This window comes from Salmo salar, chromosome ssa13 (assembly GCF_905237065.1).
Source record: "Salmo salar chromosome ssa13, Ssal_v3.1, whole genome shotgun sequence".
NCBI classification, from domain to species: Eukaryota; Metazoa; Chordata; class Actinopteri; order Salmoniformes; family Salmonidae; genus Salmo; species Salmo salar.
Window position 1 is genome coordinate 30,420,018 of NC_059454.1, and position 19,026 is coordinate 30,439,043.

At 40.6% G+C, this 19,026-nt stretch overlaps 1 protein-coding gene across 2 annotated transcripts in view; it reads right to left on the bottom strand.

The window, feature by feature from the left end:
- The window catches only part of LOC106566879 (solute carrier family 35 member E2A), a 45,056-nt gene that overhangs the window by 6,744 nt on the left and 19,286 nt on the right, over nucleotides 1-19,026 (bottom strand). For both annotated transcript variants that reach the window (XM_014135407.2, XM_014135406.2), the window contains exons 2-7: nucleotides 12,283-12,727; nucleotides 11,981-12,116; nucleotides 11,452-11,579; nucleotides 5,834-5,954; nucleotides 5,643-5,696; nucleotides 5,327-5,399 (exon numbers count right to left, since the gene is read on the bottom strand). In XM_014135407.2, the coding sequence (XP_013990882.1) occupies nucleotides 5,327-5,399; nucleotides 5,643-5,696; nucleotides 5,834-5,954; nucleotides 11,452-11,579; nucleotides 11,981-12,116; nucleotides 12,283-12,562 (792 nt within the window). In that variant the 5' untranslated portion in view covers nucleotides 12,563-12,727. The remainder of the gene's footprint in view (nucleotides 1-5,326; nucleotides 5,400-5,642; nucleotides 5,697-5,833; nucleotides 5,955-11,451; nucleotides 11,580-11,980; nucleotides 12,117-12,282; nucleotides 12,728-19,026) is intronic.

The following is a 19,026-nucleotide window of genomic DNA, read 5'->3' on the forward strand; positions in this document are numbered from 1 at the left end:
TGTAACCATGCCAGCCCAGGACCTCCACATCCAGCTTCATCACCTGCGGAATTGTCTGAGACCAGCCACCCGGATAGCTGATGAAACTGTGGATTTGCACAACTAAAGTATTTCTGCACAAACTGTCAGAAACCGTCTCAGGGAAGCGTGCTCATTGTCCTCACCAGGGTCTTGACTTAACTGCAGTTTGGCTTGGTTACCGACTTCAATGGGCAAATGCTCACCTTTGATCAATCAATGAAATGTATTTATAAAGCCCTTTTTACATCAGCCGATGTTACAAAGTGCTATACAGAAACCCAGCCAAAAGCCCCAAACAGCAAGCAATGCAGATGGCCACTGGCACGCTGGAGAAGTGTGCTGTTCATGGATGAATCCCGGTATCAACTTTACCGGGCAGATGGCAGACAGCGTGTGTGGCGTTGTGTGGGAGAGCGGTTTGCTGATGTCAACGTTGTGAACAGAGTACCCCATGGTGGCGGTGGGGTTATTGTATGGACAGGCATAAGCTAAAGACAACAAACACAATTACATTTTATCAATGGCAATTTGAATGCACAAAGATACCGTGATGAGATCCTGAGGCCCACTGTCGTGCCATTCATCCACTGCCATCACCTCATGTTTCAGCATGATAATGCACGGCCCCATGTCACAAGGATCTGTACACAATTCCTGGAAGCTGAAAATGTCCCAGCTCTTCCATTGCCTGCATGTTCACCAGACATGTCACCTATTGAGCATGTTTGGGATGCTTTGGATTGACATGTACGACTGCGTGTTCCAGTTCCCACCAATATCCAGCAACTTCGCACAGCCAATGAAGAGGAATGGAACAACATTCCACAGGTCACAATCAACAGGCTGATCAACTCTATGCGAATGAGATGTGTCGTGCTGCATGAGACAAATGGTGGTTACACCAGATAACTGACTGGTTTTCTGACCCACACCCTTACTTTTTTTAAGGTCTGTGACCAACAGATGCATATCTCTATTCCCAGTCATGTGAAATCCATAGATTAGGGCCTAATGAATTTATTTAAATTGACTGATTTCCTGATATGAACTGTAACTCAGTAAAATCTTTGAAATTGTTGTATGTTGTGTTTATATTTTTGTTCAGTGTATATTCAAAACAAATGTAGGCCGGTACACACTAGGCTATACAATATACTCCAGGGTAGAGAGCTGCATTGTGGACCCTGCACAGTCGTTTTTCCATGGACATGAACTTCCTAAACATAATAGGCTATAGTTTAGGCTCCAGCATTGACTGGAAAATAAATTGTCCCGCTTCTATCAAATTTATGCCAGATTATTTCAAAACATTTGTCTTTGTTTTGTAGGCAATTCGTTATCTATTGTATTAAACGGAATAGTCAAAAACTCTAATAACCAACTTTTTGCTTTATGTTCAGTAGCCTACCTTCTTATCTTTTGTTGGGCGTGCGAGATCAAGTGTGCCTATATGTGTGTTCTCAATTAACTCATTTCATGTATGTTTTCATGGAAAACAAGGACATTTCTAAGTGACCCCATACTTTTGACCGGGAGTATATCATTTGAATTATAAGAAAGGGAGACGTTCCTAATTAAACACTATTGCTTTGTGTCAATTTTCTAGTAGACACTGGCGCTGCAATGTCCGAACCTCCCATGTCAAATGAATCAGTCAGCACTGTGGGAGCCTCGGGAGTGACTATGAAAGAGTTGCTCACGATGCCCCTGCCTGTTAAAGTTGATAACACATTCGTCAATTAATTTACTCTGCATGTTGTCCTGTAAATTTGTCAGGAAGAGACCTTTCTGTAAATTGGGGATAATATTCTTTGCAAAGGACAAGGCCTCAGTGTTGTACAGCCTCATGAGACATGTCATCTCATGATGCTGTTCGACACGGTCTCAACATGTGATTGGTACTATGCATGGGACATACAGGATATTGACCGGTCACATTATGACCCTATTGACCACATTTTGTCAACTGCTGGCAGTTGTTGGAAACAGAAAGGCAGTTTTATGTCACAGACTGGCTTACATTGCACCGCAAATTTCTCACCATTGACAAGAGCTTTATATTATGAACAGAATTGGCTGACAGGGACCATACCCAAAGACAGCCTACTGTGCAGTAACATGTATAGTGGGCCCCAATTTTGCACTCTGAGTGTTAAATTGGTATATTAACTATATGCTAACTACCCAACGTGTATTATTTACATCATTCTTAGCTTAGCTAAATGGTATTGTCATTGTGCGTTCTCAATGAACATTGTAAAATCGGGTGCTTCGTAAATTCGCTCTGGCTATGTGCTCCGATTTCAGAGCATTCTAGTCTGAATGTGCCAGAGCGCAGAATAACTGTTGAATTTACTAATGCTCAACACCCGTTGAACATGGCCGGTATGTAATTGTATTCGAACACAGCTTGGGTATGTGAGTATGTTGATAAAATGTGTACGTATGCTTTGACGAGAGGTTTGAAACATTTTTCATTGGAATGAAATAGTAAAGGAGGTTTTGAGTAGAATCCAATTCCGCTCACTTGGCAGCCGTGTGTGTGGTGAATACAGTCACAGTGAAAGTCACCCTGTTTTAGGTGTGGGGCCGTTGGTCATTGGAAAAGTGAGTGTAGAGAAAATAGAGTTGAAATTGGCTACATTTACGACAGGAAAAGTATTATATTTAGTGGGGAAACGGACAGAATCGAAAGCAATAAGACTACTTACTACCCATGTCTCTGACCATAGGACCAGTAACAATACCCGGATAATGTTAAATGGCGACAGAATTGGAGCTGATATTGGGGTTGGATAATCTTTGCGAGATTCAAAGACAGTGTATTCTAATAGGTAACATATTAAAATTGTTAGTATATGGGCGAGAGCACGAATGATGTTTACAAATAGTCCAACTTTGTATCACGCCGCAATGAAACAATCGCTAAAACTTTGTTTTGAGGGTTTTGTGTTGAACAGTATATAGTTAATTTGTTATTTGTGTAAAAAGACAAAGAAACTTGCCAGACATCATATTCAAAATAAAGAAAAACCCTGGAATGAGTAGGTGTGTCCAAACTTTTGACTCGTACTGTAGTCATAAATCTAAGATTTATGAGCCACTTGGGCATGACCTCAGTATGTGACGACCTGTGTTTACGATCGGCAGGAAGAACAGAGAATGGTGGCGATGTTAGCCATCTTGATCTACACAGAAGAGCTAAATTACTTTTTAAAACTCTGTTCCCAGGGCCTGTTTCTGCACATCTGCTAACTGTCACAAAGATTAAAGAATGTACTTTCTATAAGAGGAGAGAGACAACTCAGTTTGTTGAGCATTCAACTCTGAACTATTCTTAGTAATGGTTAATTGCTTCATTTTTTGTCAATCTTATAATAAAGTTGTTGTTTGAAAGAATCTGCAGTCTCTCTTCCTATAGAATTTATACCACAAGCTACACCTAACAATGCTTCAAACACTGGTTGTAACTGCATTTGTAAAAACAATGCCACTTGTGCAATTGAAGGAGTTTAGAAATAAATGTGGTAGCAATAGAAAACTGGGACCCCCTCTTGACTTAACAAAGGCCAAAACTGTCTTCAAAAGTGTTTTCCCACGATTGCATTAAGAATAGTTGTGCATTGACCGCTTGTCAAAATACATGTTTTCCTCCGTATGGCTCTCGCAAATTGAATGCGCCTTGAGGAGTATTTCTCTCACATAGAACACACTGGCTGACCAGGTAAATAGGTCAACTATTCTACAATGGAGTTGTCTGATTTAGTTTTAACAACAACAGCCTACATGAGAAGAATAGTAGCACTGGAAAGTTGCATTCTGAGTGATGAAGTATAGGCTTTGAATTGCTTTGCCAGCAGCTACACACCAGTGTTGAGTTGAGTGCCGCGCGGTGATGCGCATTATAGACAAATTCTTCTTCTGAACATCGGATTGTCAGCAACAATCATGCATATCAGTTCAGAGCACACAGTGTAACAGAGAAAATAAAATATTTGAGAATACATTTGGGAATATATTTCGTAGAACAGACAAGCTTCTGTATTAGGCCATTTACAAATGCAATATACTCAATAGTACAGTAGTATAGTGCCTTCAGAAAGTATTCATACCACTGATTCCACATTTTGTTGTGTTACAGCCTGAAATCAAAATGGATTAAATATATTTTTATTCACCCATCTACACACAGTACCCATAATGACAAAGTGAAAACATGTTTTTACACATTTGAGCAGATTTATTGAAAATGAGATATCTAATTTACATAAGTATTCACACCCCTGAGTCAATACATGTTAGAGTCACCTTTGGCAGCGATTACACAATGTTATAAATTGCTTTGCCACATTTTTTGCAGTTTTACTTTAGTGCCTTATTTGCAAACAGGATGCATGTTTTGTAATATTTCTATTCTGTACAAGCTTCCTTTTCACTTTGTCATTTAGGTTAGTATTGTGGAGTAACTACAATGTTGTTGATCTATCCTCAGTGTTCTCCTATCACAGCCATTAAACTCTAACTGTTTTAAAGTCACCATTGGTCTCATCGTGAAATCCCTGAGCGGTTTCCTTCCTCTCCGGCAACTGAGTTAGGAAGGACACCTGTGTCTTTGTCGTGACATTATTTTCCTTATACACTTCACCTGTCAAGGGATATTCAATTCTCTTTATTTTTACTGTGCCTTTTTTGATTAAAGTTTGCAATGAGTTAAAGGAACTGTTCTTTTGTACAGGGTGTATTTATACACCATCAAAAGTGTAATTAACAACTTCACCATGATCAAAGGGATATTCAATGTCTGCTTTTAAATGTTTGTACCCATCTACAAATTAGGTGCCTTTCTTTGCGAGGGATTGGAAAACCTCCCTGGTCTTTGTGGTTGAATCTGTGTTTGAAATTCACTGCTCAACTTAAGGACCTTACAGATAATTGTATGTGTGGGGTACAGAGACGAGGTAATCATTCAAAAATCATGTTAAACACTTATTGCAACACAGAGTGCATGCATGCAACTTAGTATGTGACTTGTTAAGAACATTTTTACTCCCAAATTTATTTAGGCTTGCCATCACAAAGGGGTTCAATGCTTATTCACTCTAGACATTTCAGCTTTTCATTTTTAATTCACTTGTTAACAATTCTAAAAACGAAATTCCACTTTGACATTATGGAGTAATTGTGTGTAGAACAGTGACACATCTCCATTTAATCCATTTTAAATTCAGGCTGTAACAACCAAATGTGGAAAAAGTCAAGGTATGTGAATACTTTCTGAAGGCACTGTACTGTTTATGTGACTGACCATGAGGAAGACCCAGGCAGGTATGAGCATAATGACTGCAGCTGCACTGGTGTAGAACTGCAGATCTGGAGGGCTAAACAGGACACAGGAACAAGCATTTTATTCAGTACCGATTTCACATACTATAATCTACAGTCAACATCAAATTCCTCAACTCCTCACATTCTTTACACATCTGTTAAAAAACTGATGTATTGTGCTTTTGTATTCCTATGATACAATTAAACAGGCATTATAATCTAGTACAGGATATAAAACTGGGCATAATATACCTACATTCATTTACTATAATATGGAAGAACTAAAAACAACTTACCTGAATTTGTAGGTGTCCCCACTTAGTAGCTTCTTTGAAAAAACATTCTGTAAACTGAAAGGGAATATGAAGAGAACAATGAAAACATGTGGTGTTACATTACCTTGAAAAGACAAAACTGTGAAATGTGAGAAAAGTTATCAAAGCTGGTACTATTGTGTTACTGTGTGTGTGTGTGTGTGTGTGTCTACCAGTCCATGATGTTGGTGGAGAGGGCTGCGGAGAAGCCCAGCATGTTGAAACTGATCTCTGATGCAGTGCAGAGGGCCAGACCAGCCATGACAGGAAACAGGGACAGGTTCACCCACATACCTACAGTAGTTTACGTACGTACGTACGTACACACACACACACACACACACACACACACACACACGTCAGCTTAAGGACATAGTCACAACACTTAAGGACATAGTCATACTTCATTAATAAGTGCATCGATGACGTCGTCCCCACATTAACCGAACATACATATCCCAATCAGAAGCCATGGTTTACAGGCAGCATCCACACTGAGATAAAGGCTCGAGCTGCCCCTTTCAAGGAGAGGGACACTAATCCGGACGCTTTTAAGAAATCCCGTTACGACCTCCGACGGGCCATCAAACAGGCAAAGCATCAGTAACGGACTAAGATCGAATCCTACAAAGTTGGCTCTTACACTCGTCCGATGTTGCGGTGTTAGCAAACTATCAAGGAATACAAAGTGAAACCCAGCAGCCCGGTGATGCGAGCTAAATGGCTCGTCTGGCAATTTCTCGCATGGAATAGCCTTCATTTCTCAGAACAAGAATATACTGACGAGGTTCAGAAGAGAGGTCTTTGTTTCTGGCCATTTTGAGCCTGTAATTGAACCCACAAATGCTGATGCTCCAGATACTCAACTAATCTAAAGAAGGCCAGTTTTATTGCTTATTTAAATCAGGACAACCGTTTTCAGCTGTGCTAACATAATTGCAAAAGGGTTTTCTAATGATCAATTAGCCTTTTAAGATGATAAACTTGGATTAGCTAACACAACGTGCCATTGGAACACAGGAGTGATGGTTGCTGATAATGGGCCTCTGTACGCTGTTGGATTCTGGGTAAACTTTGAACATTACTATACTAAAGACATGATAGATCAGAAGTAATACTATAGTATCTGCGGGGTGATAGAGCATGGTTGTTACATCAGAAGTTAATGGTAATCTGTAGGAGACAGATGGCTTTGGAATGTGCTGGGTGGACGGGAACAAGTCACGGGAGTGCAATAGGTGATACGGGTGGAGAGCTTTGGATTAGACATCAAGGGGGTTGAGGTCAGGTCACCTTAACCTGTTGGGGCTAGGGGGTAGTATTTGCACGGCCGGATAAAAAACGTACCCGATTTAAACTGGTTACTACTCTTGCCCAGAAACAAGAATATGCATATAATTAGTAGATTTGGATAGAAAACACTCTAAAGTTTCTAAAACTGTTTGAATGGTGTCTGTGAATATAACAGAACTCATATGGCAGGCCAAAACCTGAGAAGATTCCATACAGTGCCCTGTCTGACAATTTGTTGTCCTTCTGTTGCATCTCTATCGAAAATACAGCATCTGTGCTGTAATGTGACACTTTCTAAGGCTTCCATTGGCTCACTAAAGCCGCCAGAAAGTGGAATGGGGTGTCTGCTGTCTCTGGGCAAAGAACAGCAGCAGAGTTTGTAAGTGGTCAGCCCTGGGGACAGTGAGACTGAGATGCGCGTTCACGAGACTACTCCATTTTTTTATTTCAGCCTTTGAATGAATACCACGTTGCCCGGTTGGAATATTATCGCTATTTTACGAGAAAAATAGCATAAAAATTGATTTTAAACAGCGTTTGACATGCTTCTAAGTACGGTAATGGAATATTTTGATTTTTTTTGTCACGAAATGCGCTTGCGCATTACCCTTCGGATAGTGACCTGAACGCACGAACAAAACGGCGGTATTTGGATATAACTATGGATTATTTGGAACCAAAAGAACATTTGTTGTTAAGTAGAAGTCCTGGGAGTGCATTCTGACGAAGAACAGCAAAGGTAATCCAATTTTTCTAATAGTAATTCTGAGTTTAGTGAGCCCCAAACTTGGTGGGTGTCAAAATAGCTAGCCGTGATGTCCGAGCTATGTACTCAGAATATTGCAAAATGTGCTTTCGCCGAAAAGCTATTTTAAAATCGGACATAGCGTTTGCATAAAGGAGTTCTGTATCTATAATTTAAAAAATAATTGTTATGTATTTTGTCAACGTTTATCATGAGTAATTGAGTAAATTCACCGGAAGGTTTCGGTGGGTATGCTAGTTCTGAACATCACATGCTAATGTAAAAAGCTGGTTTTTGATATAAATATGAACTTGATTGAACAAAACATGCATGTATTGTATAACATAATGTCCTAGGAAGATCATCAAAGGTTAGTGCTGCATTTAGCTGTGGTTTTGGTTTTTGTGACATATATGCTTGCTTTGAAAATGGCTGTGTGATTATTTTTGGCAGGGTACTCTCCTGACATAATCTAATGATGTTTTGCTTTCGCTGTAAAGCCTTTTTGAAATCGGACAATGTGGTTAGATTAACGAGAGTCTAGTCTTTAAAATGGTGTAAAATAGTCATATGTTTGAGAAATTGAAGTTATAGCATTTTTGAGGTACCGTAATTTCCGGACTATTGAGCGCACCTGAATATAAGCCGCACCCACTGAATTAAAAAATATATATTATTTTGAACATAAATAAGCCGCACATGTGTATAAGCCGCAGGTGCCTACCGGTACATTGAAACAAATGGACTTTACACAGGCTTTAACGAAACACGGCTTGTAACAAAAATAAATGGGCTTTAACGAAACACGGCTTATAACAAAAAATAAAACATTTGCAGTAAGCTTTAGTTGTCTTTTTGCACTGAGTCAATTCCTCACGGTGCTGTTTCCAATGTCTTATCATCGACTCATTAAGACCAAGCTCCCGTGCAGCAGCTCTATTTCCTATTCCAACAGTCAGATCAATCGCCTTCAACTTGAAAGCTCCATCATATGCATTTCTCTGTGTCTTTGCCATGATGAGGGTGACAAAATGACTACCGTAATCAGAATGATGGGAAGTTTGAGAGCGCTCGATTTAATCTAAACAGTAAACAAAAAAGTTGTTTGACCTTAACCCGTTCGGCAATTTCATTGGTCTAATGAAAGCTTCATGCCGCCAAAAAACTGAGCATGTAACAGAATGTGTTTTTTTGGAGAGAAAAAATTTGAAAGCGTGAAAAATCCATATATTAGCCGCGTCATTGTATAAGCCGCGAGGTTCAAAGCATGGGAAAAAAGTTGCGGCTTATAGTCCGGAAATTACGGTATTTGTATTTCGCGCCACGCGATTCCACTGGCTGTTGACTAGGGTGGGACGCAAACGTCCGACCTAGCCCAGAGAGGTTTTAAGGGAGACAGAACGGTTTATTACTCTATCACTTCGTCTTCCTGTCATACCATAAAAAATAAGTATTGGAGAGAAGGAGTGTCTAAATTGGAGTACTGGAAACGTGATGTCTGAATGCAGCTGTATCAACCCTTTGGGAAGAATTACACTTGGTTAAGCTTTTCTAGTGTCCGTCGAGTTATTTACTCTAAAAATAAGAACCTAACAACACCTATGTAGATATTCCACTAAAATCATACGTTTTCAGCTACAATAGTCATTTACAACATTAACAATGTCTACACTGTATTTCTGATCAATTTGATGTTACTTTAATGGACAACATTTTTTGCTTTTCTTTCAAAAACAAGGAAATTTTTAAGTGACTCCAAACTTTTGAACAGTAGTGTGTGTGAATATATATATATATATATATATTGTATATATAAAATATACTGTGCCTTCGGAAAGTATTCAGACCCCTTGACTTTTTCCACATTTTTGTTACGTTACAGCTTTATTCTAAAATGTATGAAATAGTTTTTTCCCTTCCTCAATCTACACACAATAACCCATAATGACAAAGCAAAAACAGTTTTTAAAAAACAATTCGCTAATTTATTACAAATATAAACCAGAAAAATTTAATTTACATAAGTATTCAGACCCTTTACTCAGTACTTTGTTGAAGCACCTCTGGCAGCGATTACAGCCTCGAGTCTTCTTGGGTACGACGCTACAAGCTTGACACACCTGTATTTGGGGAGTTTCTCCCATTCTTTGCAGATCCTCTCAAGCGCTGTCAGGTTGGATGGGGAGCGTTGCTGCACAGCTATTTTCAGGTCTCTCCAGAATTGTTAGATTGGGTTCAAGTCCAGGCTCTGGCTGGGCCACTCAAGGACATTCAGAGACTTGACCCAAAGCCACTCCTGTGTTGTCTTGGCTGTGTTCTTAGGGTCATTTTCCTGTTAGAAGGTGAACCTTTGCCTCAGTCTGAGGTCCTGAGCGCTCTGGAGCAGGTTTTCATCAAGGATCTCTCTGTACGTTGTTCCGTTCATCTTTGCCTCGATCCTGACTAGTCTCCCAGTCCCTGCCGCTGAAAAACATTCCCACAGCATGATGCTGCCACCACGTTTCACCGTTGGGATGGTGCCAGGTTTCCTACAGATGTAACGCTTGGCACTCAAGCCAAAGAGTTAAATCTTGGTTTCATCATACCAGAGAATCTTGTTTCTCATGGTCTGAGAATCTTTAGGTGCCTTTTGGCAAACTCCAAGCAGGCTGTCGTGTGCCTTTTACTGAGGAGTGGCTTCTGTCTGGCCACTCTACCATAAAGGCCTGTTTGGTGGAGTGTGGCGAGATGGTCGTCCTTCTGGAAGGTTCTCCCATCTCCACGGAGTAACTTTGGAGCTCTGTCAGAGTGACCATCGGGTTCATGGTCACCTCCCCTTCTCCCACAATTGCTCAGTTTGGCCCAGGCAGCCAGCTCTAGGAAGAGTCTTGGTGGTTCCAAACTTCTTCCATTTAAGAATGATAGAGGCCACTGTGTTCTTGGGCACCTTCAATGCTGCAGACATTTTTTGGTACCCTTCCCCAGATCTGTGCCTCAACACAATCCTGTCCCGGAGCTCTACGGACAATTCCTTCGACCTCATGGCTTGGTTTTTGCTCTGACATGCACTGATATGGACAGGCACGTATATGGACAGGTGTGTGCCTCTCCAAATCATGTCCAATCAATTTAATTTACCACAGGTGGTCTCCAATCAAGTAGTAGAAACATATCAAGGATGATCAATAGAATCAGGATGCACCTGAGCTTAATTTAGTCTCATAGCAAAGGGTCTGAATTCTTATGCAAATAAGGTATATGTTTATTATTTTTAATACATTTGCTAACATTTTTAAAAACATTTTTTCGCTTTGTCATTATTGGGTATTGTGTGTAAATTGATGAGGATTTTTTTTATTTAATCCATTTCACAATAAGGCTGTAATGAACAAAATGTGGAACAATGTCAAATGCACTGTATCTACCTCCATTACCTCGTACCCCTGAACATCAACTCGGTACTGGTACCTCGTGTATATAGCCAAGTTATCGTTACTCATTGTGTATTTATTCCTTGTGTTATTATCTTTAAAAAAAATTCTCTCTGCATTGTTGGGAAGGACCCGTAAGTAAGCATTTCACTGTTAGTCTACACCTATTGTTTACGAAACATGTGACAAATACAATTTGATTTGATACTAGAGACGGGAATGTTTACAGAATGAAACCCTGACCGAATCCTAAGAACATAATGAAGGGTGCATATAAGGGGATAGTGAAGGGTTTTCTGGATTGGAACTCAGCCAGACACTTCACTGTGTGTATGTGCTTTACCTGTGTATTCCCCCAAGATCAGCCTTGACATGATGACAGTGAAGATGGGCGCAGAGCTCTTCACCGTCTCGGCAAAGGAAACGGCCACATTCTTCAGGCTCACCAGACCCAGCACCACACTGGTGAACCTACAGAACGGAACAGGTCAGTGGCATTCAGACCAGAAGACAATCCCACACTACATCCACTCTGAACCTGAACCTCTGCTACACAAAGTCCGTTTCAATTTTCCAGATTGTCAAACTGTTTATCTGTAATGATAGAGGAGCTGATATTGAGGTGCAGCATCTCACTTCCCTAAAATATACCCATTTAGTGGCCATTAAAGTTCAACAACCATTTTGGTAGCACTGATACTCCTACTATGGAAACAACACTCAAATGATCACAAAATAAACATTGATCAATTAACATTAGTCATTATGGAAATAAAAGCTAGTTATGTATTAGTCCAACTTAACAAAAGGAAACAAACCAACCAAATAACTTCAACAATGCAGCTGAAAGTAGAGTCAGAGTGCAGACCCACCTCATGAGCCCCACAAACAGCATGATCATGAGGAAGTTGGGGGGGTACTCAGTCCTGGACTTGTGCTGGTATAGGCAGCAAGGCACATACATCTTCAGAAAGCCTATGATGGTGGTGGAGACCATTTGAACAGCGCCTACAAATCAATTAAAACCAATAAACCATGGTACAACAACATGTAGGAATTGAGTCCTCTACCCCTGAGGCCCTTAGTACACTGATTAGAATCAACCAACTATCATCTATTGATTGGAGTATTGACAATTTGAAATTGAGTGTGTGTGTGGATGCCTGTTCCTTACCCAGCATGCTTGGCTCCCCCTCTAGCAGAGATAGGATGTACTTGTTGAGGAAAAGTGTGCAGAAGCTGAAGAAGTACCACAGGCCCAGGTAGACCAGCGACTTGGAGTTCCACACCCCTGAATCTGCCTCGATTATCGTGGTCTCTGTGATGGTGATCTTCAGCACGTGTTCCCCCGGCATGCTATCGCTGCGTGCCAGCACCACACGCTCCTGCCTGCTTCGAAACGGAGAAAGGAACCGCCACAGGGAATGTCTTCCAGCCCAACCGTTGGACGCCATGATGCACAGCGCCCGAGGATCCACTGACCAGGATCCAGCAAGCACAAATACAGAGATGAGGGGGAGGGGACTGGTGGAGAGGACTGGTCAGTCCATCGTCAGTCTGTGTGTCTATCCAACAGTGTGTTCAGCATGACTGTAGAAGTGGTGGTCTCTGCAACACAGCTAAAACACAAGGAATGAATATAGTTGACAGTCTTCTAGCATTATGCCATTTTTAAATCATCCTAAAAGGGACAAAAGTTACTTAACCCATATACAGTCTTTATTGGTTTTCAAAATGATACACTAGACATTAAAGGCAATACTGCCGGGCACAAGCTTCTAACAACGCAAACCAAGAGTTGGTCTACCTATCCACAAGACATGGCTATTAAAAGCCATGAGTGGTGAGTAGGGTTGCAAAGGGTCGGAAACTTTCCGGGAAATTTTCCATGGAAAGTTAAGCACTGGAATTTGGGGAATTTTACTTAAATTCATCAAAAAGTTAGCTTATAACAACCTTTTATGTGGGATACACATAAGGCAATTATTGTGGCATATTTTGGTTAAACTAACCCCAATTAAATGAAATTTCAACCCTCTGCATGTGCAGTGCACTCTTCAATCACATGTACAGTGCACTCTCAAGATCTTGCACACTAATGAGATGCTATTGAGCCCACACTACTACACTGTCTGAGCCAAGGACTACATGCTTTCTGGTTCGTTTTGATTACAATACTGGGTGGGGTGAATATATTTTATATGACATACATGATTTTTTTGTTAACTAGTAAATAGTAGCCTACAGCAAAGTGTGTTTAAATCATTTCTAATTTGTTAACAATTTCTGCTAGTTAGTTTTTGCTACCATGTGGGTTTTAGCTTGCTTGAGCCTGCTAACTGATGAGTGTTAATTCACCTGTTTCCATACATGTTTCATTGTAAAACATTTATCTTACAAAGGAGTTGTTTAATCTAACTTTTCCAATCTTCACAGGAAAACGCCACGGGTCTCTATCTGATGTATGGAGACATTTCACTGCAGATAATGTAGAAGGAAAAGCTGTGTATATTTGCAGATACTGGGCCAAATCATATGTGAAGAATGCAACAAAGATGCAGAATCATCAGGCCAAGTGCATAAGGTTCCCTCAAGCGCTCACAACAAGCAACCTCTGAAAAAAGTCCCTCTACATCTATTTGAGGTGAAAATGATGAATCAGACACCACGGTCCTCCTGGAATCAGAAGGTATTTGCACTGTTGACAGACAATGCTGCGAACATGAAGGCTGCTTGGTCTAAAGTGGAGGAGTCCTACCCTCACATCACATCCATTGGCTGTGCTGCTCATGCATTGAATCTGCTCCTCAAGGACATCATGACACTGAAAACAATGGATACACTCTAAAGAGAGTCAAGGAAATGGTTAGGTATGTGAAGGGTCATCAAGTTATAGCAGCAATCTACCTCACCAAGCAAAGTGAGAAGAATAAGAGCACCACATTGAAGCTGCCCAGCAACACCCGTTGGGGTGGTGTTGTCATCATGTTTGACAGCCTCCTGGAGGGGAAGGAGTCTCTCCAAGAAATGGCCATATCACAGTCTGCCGATATGGACAGCCCCATCAAGGGATCCTCCTGGATGATGTATTTTGGGAGAGAGTTGTAAAGCAGCCTGAAACCTATAGCAGTAGCGATTGTGCGGATTGAGAGAGACAATGCCATTCTGTCTGATGTTCAGACTCCGCTTGCAGATGTAAGAGAAGAAATCCATACTGTCCTTCCCACTTCACTGTTGCTACAAGCAGAGGAAACTACAGTTCTGAAATACATAAAAAAGCGTGAAGACTTCTGCCTGAAGCCCATGCACACCACAGTGTACATGTTGGACCACAGGGTATGCTGGCAAGAGCATCCTGTCTGGTGCGGAGTTCAACAAGGCCTATGGTGTCATCACTACCGTGTCTCGCCACCTTGGCCTACATGAGGGCAAGGTTCTTGGCAGTCTGGCGAAGTACACTTCCAAGCAAGGGCTTTGGGATGGAGATGCAATATGGCAGTCGTACCAACATATCTCATCAGCCACCTGGTGGAAGGGACTTTGTGGATCTGAGGCTCTCTCCCCTGTTTCCTCCATCATCCTCCAAATCCCACCAACATCAGCTGCCTCAGATCGCAACTGGTCCTTGTTTGGGAACACAGACACCTAAGCACGCAACAGGCTGACCAATACAAGGGTTGAAAAATTGGTGGCCATCCAGGCAAATTTGAGACTTTTTGAGCCTGACAATGAGCCATCCTCAACACGGTTGGAAAGTGACAGTGAAGATGAGCCCTCAGAGTCTGATGTTCAAGAGGTGGACATTGAGGAGGTCCAGGAAGAAGACATGGAAGCCTGAGAGGAAGACAACGAAATCTTTAGTTTCTAGACTATCATTCTACAGATGTATGTTGAAAATGTTTTTGGGAGATGCGATGGATCATTGGGGATCATTCAATATTCCCTTTCTTTTGTTGTTCAGTGAAATCATCCCATATGAAGTTCAATTCGTAACTAAATAGTTTTTTTTTCTATTGGAAGGATGTAATCATTTGCAATTATGTCTACTTACAGTTGAAGTCGGAAGTTTACATAAACTTAGGTTGAAGTCATTAAAACTCGTTTTTCAACCACTCCACAAATGTCTTGTTAACAAACTATAGTTTTGGCAAGACGGTTAAGACATCTACTTTGTGCATGACACAAGTTATTCCAGTGGGTCAGAAGGTTACATACACTAAGTTGACTGAGCCTTTACACAGCTTGGAAAATTCCAGAAAGTGGCTTTAGAAGCTTCTGATAGGCTAATTGACATAATTTGAGTCAATTGGAGGTGTACCTGTGGATGTATTTCAAGGCCTACCTTCCAACTCAGTGCCTCTTTGCTTGACATCATGGGAAAATCAAAAGAAAATCAGCCAAGACCTCAGAAAATAAATTGTAGACCTCCACAAGTCTGGTTCATCCTTGGGAGCAATTTCCAAATGCCTGAAGGAACCACGTTCATCTGTACAAACAATAGTACGCAAGTATAAACACCATGGGACCATGCAGCTGTCATACCACTCAGGAAGGAGACGCGTTCTGTCTCGTAGAGATGAACGTACTTTGGTGCGAAAAGTGCAAATCAATCCCAGAACAACAGCAAAGGACCTTGTGAAGATGCTGGAGGAAACAGGTACAAAAGTATCTATATCCACAGTAAAACGAGTCCTATATCGACATAACCTGAAAGGCCGCTCAGCAAGGAAGAAGCCACTGCTCCAAAACTGCCATAAAAAAGCCAGACTACGGTTTGCAACTGCACACGGGGACAAAGATCGTACTTTTTGGAGAAATGTCCTCTGGTCTGATGATACAAAAATATAACTGTTTGGCCATAATGACAATCGTTGTATTTGGAGGAAAAAATGGGATGCTTGCAAGCTGAAGAACACCATTCCAATCATGAAGCACGGGGGTGGCAGCATCATGTTGTGGGGGTGCTTTGCTGCAGGAGGGACTGGGGCACTTCACAAAATAGATGGCATCATGAGGAAGGAAAAGTATGTGGATATATTGAAGCAACATCTAAAGACATCAGTCAGGAAGTTAAAGCTTTGTCACAAATGGGTCTTCCAAATGGACAATGGCCCCAAGCATACTTACAAAGTTGTGGAAAATGGCTTAAAATGGCTTAAGGACAACAAAGTCAAGGTATTGGAGTGGCCATCACAAAGCCCTGACCTCATCCTATAGAAAAAGGAGGCCTACAAACCTGACTCAGTTACACCAGCTCTGTCTGGAGGAATGGGCCAAAATCACCCAACATATTGTGGGAAGCTTGTGGAAGGCTACCCGAAACATTTGACACAAGTTAAACATTTTAAAGGCAATGCTACCAAATACTAATTGAGTGTATGTAAACTTCTGACCCACTGGGAATGTGATGAAAGAAATAAAAGCTGAAATAAATCATTCTCTCTACTATTATTCTGACATTTCACATTCTTAAAATAAAGTGGTGATCCTAACTGACCTAAGACAGGGAATTTTTACTAGGATTAAATGTCAGGAATTGTGAAAAACTGATAAGCATGCAACCATTAAGAAAATGACTTAACCTGTTATGGCTAGGGGGCAGTATTTTCACGGCTGGATAAAAAACGTACCCGATTTAATCTGGTTACTACTCCTGCCCAGTAACTAGAATATGCATATAATTATTGGCTTTGGATAGAAAACACTCCAAAGTTTCTAAAACTGTTTGAATGGTGTCTGTGAGTATAACAGAACTCAAATGGCAGGTCAAAACCTGAGAGATTCCTTTACAGGAAGTGGCCTGTCTGACCATTTCTTGAACTTCTTTGCCATCTCTATCTTTTACAAAGGATCTCTGCTCTAACGTGACACTTCCTACATCTTCCATGGGCGCTCAGAGCCCGGGAAAAACCTGAATGTCGTCATCCCAGCCCCAGGCTGAAACACATTATCGCCTTTCTCAAGTGGCTGATCAAGGGACTGTGGGCTTAGGCGCGTGCCCTGGCCGCCCCCGTCTTTGTGATTTTTCCTCTGTTTGCCGAAAAGGAGATTCCCGGTCGGAATATTATCACTTTTTTACGAGATAAATTGCATAAAAATTGATTTTAAACAGCGGTTGACATGCTTCGAAGTACGGTAATGGAATATTTAGAATTTTTTTGTCACGAATTGCGCCATGCGCACCACCCTGATTTACCATTTCGGATATTTTCTGGAACGCACAAACAAAACGCCGCTATTCGGATATAACGATGGATTATTTGGGACCAAACCAACATTTGTTATTGAAGTAGCAGTCCTGGGAGTGCATTCTGACGAAGACAACAAAAGGTAAATCAAACTTTTATAATAGTAAATCTGATTTTGGTGAAGGCTAAACTTGCTGGGTGTCTAAATAGCTAGCCCGTGATGGCTGGGCTATGTACTTAGAATATTGCAAAATGTGCTTTCACCAAAAAGCTATTTTAAAATCGGACATATCGAGTGCATAGAGGAGTTCTGTATCTATAATTCTTAAAATAATTGTTATGCTTTTTGTGAACGTTTATCGTGAGTAATTTAGTAAATTGTTAGTAAATTCCCCGGAAGTTTGCGGGGGGTATGCTAGTTCTGAACGTCACATGCTAATGTAAAAAGCTGGTTTTTGATATAAATATGAACTTGATTGAACAAAACATGCATGTATTGTATAACATAATGTCCTAGGGTTGTCATCTGATGAAGATCATCAAAGGTTAGTGCTGCATTTAGCTGTGGTTTGGGTTTTTGTGACATTATATGCTAGCTTGAAAAATGGGTGTCTGATTATTTCTGGCTGGGTACTCTGCTGACATAATCTAATGTTTTGCTTTCGCTGTAAAGCCTTTTTGAAATCGGACAGTGTGGTTAGATAAAGGAGAGTCTTGTCTTTAAAATGCTGTGAAATAGTCATATGTTTGAAAAATTGAAGTTTTTGTATTTTTGAGGAATTTGTAATTCGCGCCACGCCTATCATTGGATATTGGAGCAGGTGTTCCGCTAGCGGAACGTCTAGATGTAAGAAGTTAAATCCCCGTGGATTGATGAGAAATGTAAAAATGGTGTGGTTGAGAGGAATGAGGCAATAGGAATGGCAAATAAGCCTGGCTGCACAACCGTTTGGCAAACATATTGCAAATTGAGAAATCATGTAAATAAACTGAATAAAAAGAAGAAACTACACTATGAAACAAAGATAAATGACAAAGAATGATAGTAAAAAGCTTTGGAGCACCTTAAATTAAATTTTTGGGAAAAAAGCAAACTCAGCTCCATCATTCATTGAATCAGATGGCTCATTCATCACAAAACCGGCTGATATTGCCAACTACTTTAATGATTTTTTAATTGGCAAGATTTGCAAACATAGGCATGACATGCCAGCAACAAACGCTGACATTACAAATCCAAATATATCTGATCAATTTATGAAAGACAAGCATTGTAATTTTGAATTCTGTTTAAGTGAGTGTGGAAGAAGTGAAAAAAATACTGTTGTCTGCAAGCCACGGGGATCTGACAACTTGGATGGAAAATTACTGAGGATAATAGCGAACAATATTTCCACTCCTATTTACCATATTTTCAATTTAAGCCTACGGTGGTTCCTCCTTTAAAAGTTGTGTCATACTGAGGCACACCCTGCGTGCTGCTGCAGCATTCTGTGGCAATTCTCAGCCATTTCTTCTGTTACTGCAAGTTAGTGCTAGTTTGACCACCAGAGGGCATCTTTGAGAAGCATTTGATAGTATTCTATATTGGCATTACCAGAGAATGTAAAACCTTTTTTGTAATAACATAGTATATGGGATTGATTTTAAGAAATGTGGCTTAATTAATTTGATTCATATTATGGTGTTTCCATTCAGAGAAAAAACGAAACCCTAAGGGTTTTCGTTAG